Source organism: Triticum urartu, chromosome 1 (genome assembly GCF_003073215.2).
Source record: "Triticum urartu cultivar G1812 chromosome 1, Tu2.1, whole genome shotgun sequence".
NCBI lineage: Eukaryota > Viridiplantae > Streptophyta > Magnoliopsida > Poales > Poaceae > Triticum > Triticum urartu.
Genome location: NC_053022.1, coordinates 331,269,500 through 331,285,941, shown reverse-complemented (window position 1 = coordinate 331,285,941; position 16,442 = coordinate 331,269,500). Strand labels below are relative to the sequence as shown.

Genomic DNA, 16,442 nt, shown 5'->3' with positions numbered 1-16,442 from the left:
CCAGGACTTAACAGGTAAGATCTGACCAGCTAAATCTTACCAATACCACTTGCAACGGCTATGATTTGTACGGTTGATGTATTAAGCATGTTCGTGCCTTGTTTATTTTAGTACTGCACACTGTGTGATGTTCAAATATTACCGTGTCCAGCTCAATTTCACCAATACCAGCAACAAACTTACAATACATGACTCAGGATATCACTAGAGATGCTGCCCATTTGCTATTTTTAGTGGATGCTAACCCTGTTGTACTTAACATGCCTGTCCATGTACTTACGCAGGGTCATAACGGCCGATGCTTTTGTTTTGCCGTCGAGGTGAGCTGCATCCCATGTCTTACAGTATTTCACATAATTTGTGCAATTGCAGTTTAACTTCTACCCATTTACTGGTTGCATGTGTGTACACATGTCAGTGGCACTAATCCATGCTCTGACCCGGAGGAACAGCCCGCCTCCGCCGTCGCTGACTTTGGGCGAGCTCTGGCCAAGATGAAGTGCCCCAGCAACTACCTCTCAGGACTTACCAAGTATGTACTCACCAGTTCAATCTTACCAATACCAGTTGCAATTAATGACTATGTTCTGTACGGTTGATGTATTAAGCATGCTCTAGTAAACATGCCTAACACGTTTTTGCTACTTTTCTACATTTTTATAGACATCTGGGCCGTTGTCTGCTCTGGCAGCACCTGCCTTGTAATGTTTAACTATACCAATTGCATTTTTATCAGTATCGGTTTCAATGTCTATGAAGCATGTTGCAATTAACAGTTGAATCCATTTTTAAACAGTTGTATTTCAATGGCTACAAACTTACAAAACATGACTTAGGATGCTGTTAAGCCTGTTACAATTAACAGTTGTATCCATTTTTTAATCTGTCCATTTGCTACCATGCTACTCTCCGCAATGAAGATATACTAGAGATGCCGCCCATTTGCTATTTTTGGTGGATGCTAACCCTGTTGTACTTAACATGCTTGTCCATGTACTTACACAGGGTCATAACGGCCGATGCTATTGTTTGTCGTCGAGGTTAGTTGCATCCCATGTCTTACAGTAGTTCACATCATTTGTGCAATTGCAGTTTAACTTCTACCATTTACTGGTTGCCTGTAGGTACACATATCAGTGGCACTGATCCATGCTTAGACCCGGAGGAACAGCTCGCCTCTGCTGCCGCTGACTTTGGGCGGGCTCTGGCCAAGATGAAGTGCCCCAGCAAGGACCTCTCAGGACTTACCAAGTATGTACCCACCAGTTCAATCTTACCAATACCAGTTGCAATTAATGGCTATGTTTTGTATGGTCGATGTATTAAGCATGTTGTAGTAACATGCCTAACACGTTTTAGCTATTTTCCCTAGCTTCTTATAGACAACTGGGCCATTATCTGCTCTGGCAACACCTGCCCTGTGATGTTTAACTCTGCCAATTGCATTTTTATCAGTACCGGTTTCAATGGCCATTAAGCTTGTTGCAATTAACAATTGTATCCATTTTTAAAGAGTTTTATTTCAATGGCTACAAACTTACAAAACATGAATTAGGATGTTGTTAAGCCCGTTGCAATTAACAGTTGTATCCATTTTTCAATCCGTCCCTTTGCTACCGTGCTACTTTTTCGAAATGAAGATATCACTACAGATGCTGCCGTTTTATTACCATTTGCTATTTTTGGTGGATGTTAACCCTGTTGTAGTTAACATTGGCTTTCCATGTACTAACACAGGGCTACAATGGGCGATGCTGTTGTTTGCCATCGAGGTTAGCTGCATCCCATGTCTTATACACCATCTATTCCTAAATATAAGTATTTTTAGAGATTCCAATATAGACTACATAAGGAGAAAAATGAGTGAATCTAGATTCTAATCTAAACTATATCTATAATTCTATATACATCCGTATGTAGTTCATATTGAAATCTAAAAAATTTTGTACTTAGGAACATAGGTAGTTGCATTTTACATCATTTGTGCAATCTTAGTTTAGTTTCTAACATTTACTGGTTGCTTGTAGGTACATATATGAGCGGTACTGATCCACGCTTCGATCCCTTTTGCGTATGGGGCAATGAGATATTCATGAACAAGCGTCAAGTGAGGAAACTAAGAAATATTGTTAGGCGAAATAAACGGGTGATTGAAATTAAGCTCTTTATTTACACTTTGTCAAAGACAACAGTGAACTTTAGGATGGTCAGTAATGTGTTGCCTTTTCCCCCTGCCCACAACAAGTTACTCTATTAGACCTCAGTATCTAATATTTTTATTTTTCAATGGTTTCTGAAGCTATTTACTGATGATTACCTTGCAAACTACATGACCGGAGTGGAGGCAAATAAGGTTAAAGTATATAATTCATGCTACCATGATAATGCTCTAGAAGTCTTCCTGAAGGCGGTGAAGGATGGGCGGGCGATCGTCACAAGGGGTTGGACAAAAGTGGTTCATGCCTATGGCATGCAGGAAGGCACATTATGGGCATTCCGCTTCTTCAACACCGTCGGCAGTCAAAATGATTTACACTTGTCTCTTCACCTTTACCGCCTTTAAATATCGTGGTTCATCATAGTTAATTGTTGCCTAATCCTGTAATTACTGAGCATATTGTACTGGAAATTTTATGTATGGATTCGTTGTTGAACCATTGTGCTGAGAATTTGAATTGCACGTTTCATATTTCAAAATTTCCAATTCGAATAATAAATTACAGGCAAAAATAAAAAGAGAGCAGACGGTCATGAAACTTTGCAAACGGTTCTGCCAGTAAAAGCGCTAGTGATGGATAGCCCAATGCCACACAATTTTCTACATCAAATCGTGTGTGATGTAGTTAATGAAAGCAAACAGTTAACCAAGGCAGAGCGTGTGTGATAGTTACACCTTTCACACACGAGCGTATACATAAAATTGTGTGGGATGTACATACGAATGGAAACGTTTTTCTTGGATTGACTGTGTGGGATGTACATAAGAATGGAAACGTATTCCTTGATTCACTGTGTGTGATGTATATACCTACGGAAATGATTTTCTGGGATTCACTGTGTGGGATGTACATACCTACGGAAATGATTTTCTCGGATTACCGTGTGGGATGTACATACCTACGAAAATGATTGGGTTTCGATGCCTCGCCCGATCGCACACGACCCCACCCTGTGTCCCAGGAGGGCCTATCCCCGACGATTTCTGGGTCGTGTGGGAAGGACCCCCTATTGCCCACACTCACTTGGCGACGGTCCCAATTGCCGTCGCGGAAAGGGGTTAAAAACCGTTTGTATATCACCGACGCGTACCAGTGAATATAAGGATTCTCAATGCAATTTACTGCACAAAACATATAAATTTACTCTAGATAAAAATCAAGAAATATCTCGGGATTTAGAAAATCCTTAGTTATATGTTTCATTTGTTCATACCCCAAAAGGAGACTAAGCTCTTTATGATGCTCAAGGGAAATCAAGTTATCACAATTTTTGGACACGATTTGATCATGAAACAATTTGCATTGGAGATTTAAATGACCACATTCATTACAAAGTTCACAAGGATGGCGAAAAGAATTACATCTTTTAGCACAATCATCTAGCCTCTCTTGCCTTTTTCATTTCTAAATATTTATGCTTCTTACAAAATCTATCTTTCCTTTTTGGTGTGCAAATGCATTCCCAATTTACTCCGCAAAAATTGACATGCTTATAAGAAACATTTTTGTCATGACTTGTGCAATCATCATTAGCATTTTGGGTATTCAAAGAATTTATACTAACAACATGCAATCATGCTCATCATTCAAATATTTTGTGCCAAACATTTTATTGACTTCTTCTTCTAACAATTGAGCACAATTTTCCGAACCATCATTTTCAAGAAAGATATTATAAAGATGATCAATAATATGATGCAATCTCAACTCCATTTTTTATGTACCTTTTTTTTATAAACCAAACTAGTGATAAAACAAGAAACTAAAAGATCCAATTGCAAGATCTAAAGATATACCTTCAAGCACTCACCTCCCCGGCAACAACGCTAGAAAAGAGCTTGATGTCTACTACTCAACTTTATTCTTGTAGACACGTGTTGGGCCTCCAAGTGCAGAGTTTTGTAGGACAATAGCAATTTTCTCTCAAGTGGATGACCTAAGGTTTGTTAATCCGTGAGAGGTGTAGGATGAAGATGGTCTCTCTCAAACGACCCTGCAACCAAATACAAGAAATCTCTTGTGTCCCCAACACACCCAATACAATGGAAAATTGTATAGGTGCACTAGTTCGACGAAGAGATGGTGATAAAAGTGTAATGATGGTAGAAATATATTTTTGTAATCTGAATAAATAAAAATAGCAAGGTAGCAAATAGTAAACGGGCACAAAAACGGTATTGCAATGCTTGAAAATGAGGCCTAGGGTCCATACTTTCGCTAGTGCAATCTCTCAACAATGCTAACATAGTTGGTTCATATGATTATCACTCAAAGTGCAATAAAGAATCACTCCCGAGTTCCTATTAGCGGAGAACAAAAGATAGGAATTGTTTGTAGGATATGAAACCACCTCAAAGCTATTCTTTCCGTTTGATTTATTCAAGAGTTCATACTAAAATTAACACAAAGCTATTCTTTCCGTTTGATCTATCCTAGAGTTCGTACTAAAATAACACCAAAGAAAATTCATATTCATAATACTCAATCCAACACAAAGAACAACAAGGAGACCCCAAGTTTCTATCAGAGAAAAGATAATAAAAATGTGCATCAACCCCTATGCATAAATTACCCCAATGTCACCTCGGGAATCCGCAAGTTGAGTGCCATAAGATACATCAAGTGAAACAATATGATACCCCATTGTCACCTCAAGTATTCATACCGTAAGACATACATCATGTGTTCTCATATCTGAATATTCGATCGGACAAGACAAAACTTCAAAGGGTAAAGACTCAATTCATCACAACAAGAGTATAGAAGGGAGAAATAGCATATGATCCATCTATGTTAACAAAGCCCATGATATAGATCACGAGAGAGGGATTAAACACATAGCTACTGGTACAAACCCTCAGCCCCGAGGGTGGACTACTCCCTCCTCATCGTGGTGGTCGCCGGGATGATGAAGATGGCCACCGGAGATGATTCCCCCCCTCCGACAGGGTGCCGGGTTGGTTTTCGGTGGCCACAGAGCCTTGTGGCGGCGGAACTTCTGATCGAGGTTAACCCCGAGGGGTTTCAGAATATTTGGGAATTTATAATGCAAAGAAGGGGTACGGGAGGCCACCGAGGTGGGCACAACACAACTGGGCGCACCAGGGGGCCCACGCGCGCCCTGGTGGGTTGTGCCCCCCTCGGGGCACCCCCAGGTGCAGCTCTGGCCCAGGAAGTGTTCTGGTCCATAAAAAATTCTCAAAAAGTTTCGCGGTGTTTGGACTCCGTTTGATATTGATTTTCTACGATGTAAAAAACAAGCAAAAAACAACAACTGGCACTTGGCACTGGGTCAATAGGTTAGTCCCAAAAAATGTTATAAAGTTGCTATAAAATGATTGTAAAACATCCAAGAATGATAATATATTGGCATGAATACTTCATAAATTATAGATACGTTGGAGACGTATCAGAGGTGGAGCAGCGAGCTGCCTCGCTCATATCCGGCCTCGGCGGTCCACCCAGCTGGCTTGTATACCGGAGAACTGCTCTTCGGAAGCCATCAGAAGAGTGGTGAAGGAGGAGATGGGGGGAGTGGCGGAGGGGTGTGGTTCTTGCCCGACGTCTAGCCTCGTTTAAATAGAAGGTGGATGGGAGAAGCTTGGTCGGTGTTGCGTTTAATGTCGGCACGCTCATGAACAAACGTGTGGACGGAGTAGGTTTCTCAGCTTCCACTTGGGGTTAATGGAGACGTATGCATGTGGCGAGGAGGCGTGTTCACTCGGGCGTGCAGCGGGTGGCGCCCTTGGCCGGCTAGCCGCTTCAATGGCGGAGGCAGTGAGAGGTCGCGTCCGTCCTGAGCCGCCTCCAATGCGGAGCGGCACGCTCTACAACTGCATGAATGTGGACAGTTGGCGCAGGACGGGATGCGCACGCGGGAGGGAGGGGTTTGGTGGGCCAAGGCAACCAAAAGCGGGCTTGGGATCAATCCGGACTCCTGCAAACCTCCCCCACTTTTTTCTCTGGTTTGCGGGAGAAATCGCGTCCAAACCGTGCCGCGGGCCGATACAGACCCACATTGGATGGCTTTCTTGGTCCGGGCGGATGCGGGAGGTTTGCGGGTCCGCTTGGAGATGCCCTAAAAGGCTAGCCAACAAAAGAGAGTTATTGCTCTTCAGTGAATACTCCTATTTCTATATACTCCCCCTGTCTTGAATTAGTTGTTTTAAATTTGTCTAGATACGGATCACGTCTTAGTGTTAGATATATTTGTGCCTAATATTCGTAATGATCGTTTGCAAATTGCTCATGAACTACCAAAATATATTGTTCCGGCATTGTGATTCATGGTTGATACGCATACTGAGAAGATCAATGTACCAAACGGGCTATGCGCTCCTATAAGTCATGAATGATGCGAGTCACGTGGGAGAAAGAGGAGGCGGAAGGGGGGAAGGGGGGAGGGGAGGGAGAGGTGAGCCGCTAATTTGCTGAGTTGGCCTTGGTTTGAGAAAGACGCCCGATCGTTTAGATGTCTGGGCTAAAAAAAGGTTGTTTTGATAATAATCTTGTTGCTTTGATCGCATCGGATTATTTTTTTAGTGTTAGATACATTCATATGGCAAATCTAAAAAAAACTAATTTAGGACAGATATAATAGATCACATGTGTTGTTAGAGCATCTCCAATGTTGCATCCCGAGTCATACTCATTATCCGTTCGCGGATGTGTCCGGATGCGTTCACGAATACGGATACGGAAGCAGGTGATGCAAGGTTGTGCCCAAAACATTCGCCCGTATGTGGCACCATCCAGATACATTTGACGTGTAAATTTGACCAATAGCAATTTGATGAGGTGTGTACATATGCAATCTTCACAGCCAAAAAATGACAAATGTTCAGAAGTTTTTACATGTGCTCGATCACAAAATTGTTAGTCCCGCAATCCGTGCAAATTTCGCCCTTTTGGACCGGCTATTCGTGCCTCCTCCCCCATCACTCTGCTGCCTTCTGCTCTGCAGCTTCCGCCTCCTCCATATGTGCCACCAAGCGCTTTAACAACTTTGCACAAACGACTTACACAATCTTCACCGCATCGGGATTCAACTCGTCCATATTCATGGTCAACATTTTGGTTTCCTTCGAAGTTGTCGTGCACTTCTAGAGACCAGAGAACCTGATTCGACCAATAGCATCCCTTTTTCAAATTGAAGTAATCGCCATAGGCCTGACATCTTGCATGATGCACATAAACAATAGTCGTCGCATCCAAAATCAACGTCGGAAATAGCGTTCTTATAGCTCATCAGGGGCAAAGTAGCCCTCACATAGATCAACATGCCCCCATACTCGACGAAGATTCAACACTCGGTGTCCTGGCGTTGAGCCCTTAAGTTGAGAATATGCTCCTTCACGCGCTCCGTTTATTCAAGAATCAACATCATCAATGCCATTTCATCCCCATCTTTCTCATTCGACGAAGACGAATCCATGAACTCCGCGTAGAAGTATTCTTTGTCTGAATCTATCGTGTTTATTTCAAAGAAAACAACGAGACGTCAAAAAAATGCACTATGCCATTTGTCCGGAAACTTGCGAGGCAGGGTGTCCGCCATAGACGGCGTCTGCAGGGCGGAGGTTACCTGGGCAACATCCAAAACCGACCGAGGGAGTACGACACCGGCGCGCGCAAGGGGGGGTGGGGGAGGTGTCTCCGGTGGCAGAGGAGGAAGACAGGATTGTGAATATGTACAGGCTCCGAGTAGGGTTTTGGGATAGGTTTATGGTGCCGGAATCCGACGTGGCGGACACCTAGAGCTCCCCTGAGTTAGGGCTCGGTGGAATTTCAGACATCCGAACCAGTCTGGCTCGATTTGATTATCTGTGTTGGATGATTAACGGCCAAGTCTGAACATTTACAAACATTTTGGCCCTCGTGCCGAACTGTGGAGATCACACGACATATGGCTCTCTACACGCAAGACAGGTGCCGACAACAGCGAAACTGGACGGAGTACTTACCACGTTATCCGTGGAGACAGAAAACAGCCAAGCACATGCCTAGATACAGGATAGAACAGCAACCTACCGTGGCTTATCCGGGCCCCGGTAGTTCGATATCATCGTAAGACCATAACCTCAGAAGAGGAGATAAACAAAGGAAAGTGAGATTGCACCTAATGCAAAATTCCCACTCGGATAGGAAGTTGCCTGGAACGATCATCGGACTAACTTTGATATCTTTGGACGCAGATAAATTGTACCGGACGGTTTTTTATATTTATAGTACTATCACTTATGATGATTGAACCGTACTGTGAGCCGATTTTATAAGTGATTCTGTGATTGACCCATGAGCTCTGGAAGGCCAGCTCTCCCAATATCCGGATGGCTGTACTGTATATGCCCTTCACCCAACTAGTGCAACTGTGCAGGTAGCCAGGTACATATAAAAACTGTGCACGTAACCATGACATTTCATTACACTTACACTTTGTTTCCGAACGAAACACATCCTTAGTGACCACACTGCATTCACCACTGGTATTCCAACTAAACCAAAGAAATGGGGCAAGTATCTCATTAACAATTACATTTACATCATGTCTTTGGTTTGGATCCTTCCAATCTTCGTTATTCTTCATCGGCGGTTGTTCTGGTGCGCTGGTTCTATAGGGCCTTAACACGATGATTTTCCGACTGTCTACTATAACGTTGTGCCCGACTCCGGAGATGGAGGGGCGATGACGGCAGCGCGCGCCTTTGGCTCGCTTCGGTGCTTGTAGTCGTCGCCAGGTGGTCTACGGATCTAGATATAATTTTTATTATTTTTGGTGTTCGTTTTATTACCATGATTGAAGATGAATAGATCAGAAGTTTTTCAACAAAAAAAGAAAAACATTTACATCATGTCAAAGAGAAAGCAGCTAATTTAACATGCAAACTAGGGGTCTAAACTCACATGGCTATAGTACAGTCAAAATGGGAAATTCTATATATTGAACTGAACAACATTTACATACTTATCTCTATATACTATTGCAGGGTAGAGCAACCATTTTATCTTGATGTCTTCTGCTTCTGGACCTTGACATCTTTCAACTTTAGCTTGAGCTTCATCATGCCAGCTTGGACTTGCACTTCATTTTTGGACGAATCTATTTTGACTACGGTAGCTTGGTTCTTGAGTTTAGGAACGTAAACTAAATCCCCAACTTCTGGGATCCCACCATCTTCATCTATTTCAAAAGGAAACCTTAGCTAATTAACTTGTCCTCGAACTACATGGGACTGGGAGGGAATAATAATATATATGAAAATGATGAGTTTCAAACCTATTATCTTGCCATTAGCTTCTGCGACCGTGATGCTATTTGTATTCTGCGTCTTTTTAAGGGCAGAAGTGCTAGATGGCTCGGGGCTTTTCGCCCCCTCAGATTTGGCTTTCTCCGCAGCCTTCTCTTCTTCTAGCACTCTTTGAGCTACTGCAGATTCTCTGTACTGCTGGAACTTCTTATGAATGATCGAACGAGCCATAACAGCATACTCCGAAACTACTCTTGACTTTCTTTTTCTCTGAGCGGTACTGTGATCTACAATGCTCTTCTGTGCTACTTCCAAGTCATTATGAAGCTCCTTGGACTGCCTGATACGCAATAAGTGGACATATAACATAAGCAATTCTGCTGTGACTGAGTTTGAGTACTATAATAGTCTAATAAGCAAACTAATGCATCAGAAAATGCCTAAACTTCTGTGTAATGGAACTACAAATTCACTTAGAAAGGCAGATCAACATTATCGGAGCATTCATTACACCAAACCTCAAAATCAGTTAAACTTATCCTTACTAAAAGATTGTAGTACAAGCTTTAAATGCATATATGACATGCAAACAGGGATCCGTTCCAGGGGAAAATTGCAGCATATACTCAAATGTACATAAAACCAGCGAGGAAGTTCTCACATAAGATAATGTTGTGCCTGCTGAAGTTGTTCGTGGTATTCTTGCTTGAATTTTTCCATGTCCATAATCAACTGCAAAACAAACACTTGAGATGGACTTGTTCAGGAAATCGTATTAATCCAGACCGAAGAAGAATTCGACCTTGCAGATTCTAACTGAAGCAATATACGGATGAGTCTCTAACATAAGAACACATATTCCTCAAGCAAATAACAGAATTTCCAGTGCCAGGGAAGACACCATTTCTATCAGTAACACGCGAAATATTATAGCATCTGAGCAACTCGATGTTATAAAACCAAATTGCCACTTCACAATACAAAAAGGCCAATATTAATCTCAGAAATAAAGGATTGTCATGATCCTGTCGAACTTACCGCATTTATCTCTGCACCAGCTGTTCCAAGTAACTGCCGAGAACTTTCTATAATATCCAAGGGCAAACCTAGCCTTTCAGCAATATTGATTGCATTTGAACGCCCTATATGCGTAACGAAACATGAGTACAAAAGAATTCCAAAAATAAAATGAGAGCTAGTTTTAGCAGACATCAGTTCCGATACCTATATAACACCTTAAAAAACAAGAATGAAATAAGAGCAAGTTTTATCCTTAATATGGAGTTAGTCAGCTAGGTTGACATCCTCAGGATAGAACAGCATGCCACATATTTACAAGAAGACGAAGGCCTCACTATTTGGTCCACTAGAAATTGAAGAATGAATGAATATGACCTTCTTTTTGCCATAGCATATTTGATTCAACAAGCCAACAATCAACTGGCAGGTGGGGTTGGTTAATGGTCACCTTGTGTGATTTTTGACGTAGAAAACATGAGATGTAGGGCTTTCTAGCATCTTCTAAGGGCAGTGACATCAGAGCACCCAAACAAGCACCACCATATTATGATCGAAGAAGGAACATGTAATATAAAGCAATTAACCTGGTATTCCCCAAAGTATCCTGAACGTAGGCTTTAGATTCTCTTCATCAAATTCCACGCATGCATTCTCAAATGAATCATTGCTGAAAGCATTAAAATAACGAATAATGATGCAATGTTCATTGGATAAGAGTTACTCGTAATTTAGGGCACACAATAAGCCACATTGCTGCATTCCTAAAATTATCTTCTGGACATAAATTCCATGAAATCACGCAAGTAAATTTGCACCTGGTGTAAACTGGGGGAAATAGTGATTGCTTCAAGAACAGCATTTTTAATAGTATTACTCAACAAAAGGAAACTTATCACGTAAATGTGAAAAGCCCGAGTAAAATCAGGAGTGCATTCTATGTAGATACAAGAAACTAAGTTGAAAATGACATTGTAACCATCAACAATAACCTGTACTAGACCTTGTAGACTTATACAGTTATTGTCCTTCCAGTTTTGCAATCATGTTGAGTTGGCATGCTTTTGTTGAATATCAGTGAAATAACACTTATGGTTGATGACAAGGTATCACAAACAGTGTCATTTGAATAACAACAAAGGCGTAATAACTAAACTAATTAGTTAAGAGTCAAGACCATAATGCCAGGAAAAAATCAGCTTCAAATGTTTGGAACCTGTATTTCAGTGTTTTCAGTTCTCCATGATGAGTTGTAGCTAGAGTCAGAAAGGAACCAGCTTCAGCAAAAGACTCCAAGAGAGACATCCCCAAAGCAGCTCCTTCGAGTGGATTTGTCCCGGCACCAACCTAATATGAAAAATAAGGCATTGCCATCATATTTTAGTATTTTACAGAGAAAAGACTCAACTATAGATAATGAGATAGTCCATGTCATCCATGATATTTCCATAATGAGTTGGGCTAATGGTGTAATGTGTACTGCGTCCTGAACTACTAACATGTACTGAATACTTTGACAAAAAAAGATGTTACATGTGTTTGATAGTTTCCAGAACTGAGAAACATGCATTCATTTTTAAAACGGCTTGCCGAGTACATGACAGTTTTTGTCAGTTAGAAGAATAGACAAGAATCGGCATCGGCACAAAAACAAATTAGAAACCACAATATCCATAGCCCAACTTTACGATCATACTGCCACTAAGCTAATACACATTAACGAATCAAAATTAATCAAATAGTTATCAAGGCATATGATAAAGTACTCACCTCATCCAAAAGGACCAAGGATTGTGAAGTTGACTGAGCGCGAATGGCCTAATAAAACGAAGGTTCAGATGCTGTACGGATAGTTAAGGATTTACTGCAAGTACGGGACTAATAAGTTAGGATTCAGAACTAATAGAATACTGATTATGATAAACTAAAATATACCCCAATCTGCTTCAGATGCCCAGAGAATGTTGAGAGTGATTGGGTCAAAGATTGCTCATCTCCAATGTCAGCATAAACAGCATCGAACCATGGAATTTTAACTGGTTCAGAAGCTAGAATGTATAGACCTACAGCAGAAGGGCAAACTTATGCAAGTAATGCTGGTTGCTTACTCATTAAGAGTGTGCAATAGTAAGTTGAAAGCAGAAAAATACTCCATATCTTCAATTTTCTGCCAACAAGTCATGTCAGAAAGTGTGTAATTGATAATGCAATCAATGCATACCAAATTTACAAGGATACAGAAAAATCAGTAATGGCATACTCTACGAAAGCTTGAGGGTGTAGCTTATGATCACAATCATAACAGTGAAAGGATCTCAACTTCATTGTTCCAGTTACCTATCTTGGCCATTAACGATGCCAGCCCAACCGTCTTCAAGCTGATTGTTTTTCCCCCAGTATTTGGGCCAGTTATGACCAAAACAGTAGTCTCTTCCGCGATCATAAAATCTACTGGGATCGGATGGTTCCTCTCCAGCTCAGAAACCTGCAAACTGAAACATAAATTATCCAATGAAAGTGCTAATACACATTGTTTACCCCCAAACAAGGACTAACCCTAATTTTCATGAAATCAAGTTCTGAAGCCAGTTGATCTTCCTCTGTGATATCTTGTCCGTATATCCTCCTCCTACGAATCTCCTACAACAGGAAGCAAAATGAGAACTGGATAACTGTAGGTTGATAAAAAAATCCCATCAAGACATATGAATAGATGATGTTTTAGTCTAAAGTATATTAGATGTAAACAAAAAATGTACTCTCACTATCAATGAGTACAAATTTTCTGCATAATGATAGTAGAATAAGGTGGTCCTGGGGAAACTAACCGCTGTGGCACTTGCAACATCCTTTTTTGTACGACGCAAATTTTCCTGGTGCTGCTGGAGCAATAGTGGATGGTATGCATTTGGAATGAACAGTTTCCATGGCCTCTTAGTAAGTTGGGCTGAGGAAGTTGTACTGGCAGGCTCATCTTTAGCCGCATTGACAATTCCATGCTCAATGTTTGGCAAATACAGGTCAGGAAGTGTACCATCGTATGCTATACTGTATCTTGCACGAGCTGTGACCTGCAAAGCAAGTGCGCATACATATTAAGCAAAACAATCTGGGGTAAGCAAGCAACTAAGCATGCATTAAAAAAAAAACTAAATGCTTATGAAACTGCTGCACTATGTGATTGTAAACACGATAGACAATTTGGGAATAGGGACGATGGGAAATGGTGAGATATCTCATTGAAGGAGGTGTTGTGTAAGTATCGGAACTGTTTAGATGTCTTGTGGCTTCCCTTAATGTTGAATGTTCAGTTGCTGCATAGGTTGTCAGAATGAGTTACTGCGGTGAAAGGTCACTGCAGTCCCGCAGGGAGGAAGGTGATGGCCAGACAAGGCTAGCAGGTGTACGATTAGAGTCGAGCAAATAGAGATACCAGTTGGAAAGGGTTATTTTGCTTGCTCCCACTGTCCTGGCAGCAGGCGCACGCGTATCTCTCGATAGTGAACTGTCTGCAAGGCAACACGCTGGGTGTGTGATATTACTTGCATGAGCTTCGCCAGATACGAGGTCCAGCTGAAGTGGCACTGGACAGCTGAAGGCAAGTATTCTGCAAAACTTGCCTACCTTGCGTTCTTTGAAGAAATGGTTGACCACCCCATGTGGCAGCAATACTGGGAGTTCTGGGCACTGATGAAGATGAAATTCTTCTCCTGGATGGGCGGTAGCGAACCAGTGCTGGACTGCTGATCATTTTGCTCGCCGAGGTTTGCCACTGTGCCCTTTTTGTGATCAAGATGATGAATCCGTCTCCCATCTGCACACAGGTGTGCTTTCTCGTAAGATATGGTTCAAAGTGCTTAACGAATATGGCGCCGAGGCAATCTGCCCAGTGCCAAATGAGGATTTCTATCATTGGTTCGCGGATGCGACAAGCAGAACAAGGGAGAAGTTGGAAGGGGTCGCTCCCTCGTCATGCTCATTGTTTGGTGGCTGTGCATATGAGAAACGCATGTGTGTTTGATAACATGAGGCCGGTCTCGAGCGACCTTGTGGATCTGATCCTCGACAAGGCTGAGCAGTGGAGAATTACCGGTGCCAAGGAACTGAGGAAGCTACCAGTGCACTCTAGACCCCCAGACTGTGTTGCACCAGTAATCCTCGCAATGCCGGCTGCTCAGGCGTTGGCCTATCCATTTTTGCCTTGCCCTGTACAATTTTGCCATTTTCATTTTTCCCTTTTCAGTTTAGTTTTCAATGTTTTTCTGTGTTTCACAGTTTTGGCCGATGTATTGCAACTTCTTTGTGTTTCTTCTAATACAAAATGATGCACGTTTAAACATGTGTTCGAGAAAAAAAATCCTAGTCAGAGCTCTTGAGAGTATGAACCCTACAGTGCTAATAGATTATGTCAAATAAAAATATCAGTGACTACTACTTTTCATGGGAAATGGGTAATGAAAAACAACAGCACCTTATCGAGTGTAACTGTTTCCTGCATCAAAATCTGAATATTATCAAGCTCAAGAAGAATCTGCAAATTAAAATTGAAAAATAAGTGTAAGGATAAGAATACAGAAAATAGCCAAATAGCAAAACCAAATCGATCAACCTTTCAAACCTTGTCAGTCAGTTTCGATAAAGCTTCAAGCTCGGCTCTAACCACTAGTGCTCTTGCGCCCTGTAGCTCATCATTTAGTGGAACAGCAACAATTGGTTCTATCATACTTCCAGCATCTGAACCACTACATACATATGAATCTTGATCAATACCAACTGTCAAACAGCCAAATCAAATTCAACACATACGCATATTACTATACATATTGGTCAAAACTATGCTTAAAAAAACATTGGTCAAAACTCGGAAGTTGGGTTAAAATTAAGAGAGAGCCAAGATTTTGGTTCTCCTAGCAGACTCCCTTTTACAGGATGTCGGTACTAACAAAAAAGATGAGTATGCACCAGATGATATAAAGGTAATCTCATATGTTCGTGATCCAAATCCCAAGCATATACTTTAGTGCTAATACTACAAAGTTTAAAAACTCCCAGCATTATGGAAATTTGTCAGCGCAAAGCAGGCATATAAATAAGATTTTAAACAAAACTATCTCATATAAAGCGAAACCAAATGATGAAACAAAAATCTTCTTTAGCAAAGCACACCTGGAGAGTAGTAATCCATCAAAACTTGAAGACTTATCCCCAGTTATTTTAATGCAGCATCTTCCATTTACAATGCTTACTTCCTAAAGAAAATTAGCAGTTTTGTAATTCACTGCACATAAGTTTCCCTGGCAATGAGTGAGTTGAATGAAACAATACCGACAAGGAAGCTTCATTGTCTGCATTCCGTATCAACTTATCCATAAGCTGGCATAACTGAAAAGGTAACAGCATATAACAATTATCCATCAGCAATATTACCATCAGACAGATGCAGTTTGTAGGTTAAGACTTAAGAGGAACTGAGGAACATAGCCTTTGTTTCCTTTCCAAAGTTTAATGATGGAAAGCAAATTCACTAGATATATTTGGTATTTTATTTATAGATCACATAACTTTCTTCTGCAGTTTATCCTCCAGGTCGAGAACTTAAAGCATGGTGTTTTCAGCAATGTGCAAATGCTTGCATGCTATGCTTGCCATGGTTGCCAGCTTTCATGTGTGTCATGCTTGTGTGACTATATGAATTCAAGGGAAACTTCAACAGTACAGGAGGAGTGAAAATTCACAGCAACGTGTTTGCTGCACACGCATGTAGCTGCCCTTGCTAAGCAAAACAAATCTGCAAAGGCACCTACCCTGCTCTCTAGGGCCTGAACTTGATCTCGATATCGTCTTAGCTCAGGGCTCTGCAAAAAATAAATAATTATTTTTAGTTAAAAGGAAATATTTCAAATGGAATATGTAAGTATGATCAGGGATCATAACAGCCTTTCAAAGTGTTTTATTAATG

General features: G+C 41.3%; 1 protein-coding gene across 4 annotated transcripts; it reads right to left on the bottom strand.

The window, feature by feature from the left end:
- Positions 1-9,058: 9,058 nt before the first annotated feature.
- On the bottom strand, positions 9,059-16,338 carry LOC125510389 (endonuclease MutS2; the record flags this gene model as incomplete). Of its 4 annotated transcripts, none has more annotated exon segments than XR_007284574.1 (16): positions 9,059-9,399; positions 9,496-9,802; positions 10,128-10,198; positions 10,505-10,608; positions 11,071-11,153; positions 11,700-11,830; positions 12,254-12,301; positions 12,419-12,546; positions 12,821-12,968; positions 13,040-13,123; positions 13,312-13,554; positions 14,955-15,014; positions 15,102-15,225; positions 15,650-15,732; positions 15,809-15,865; positions 16,288-16,338. XR_007284574.1 is itself a non-coding variant. In XM_048675551.1 (16 exon segments), coding segments are annotated over 16 exon segments (1,905 nt in total), but the record flags the coding sequence as incomplete, so codon positions are not given.
- Positions 16,339-16,442: the final 104 nt, after the last annotated feature.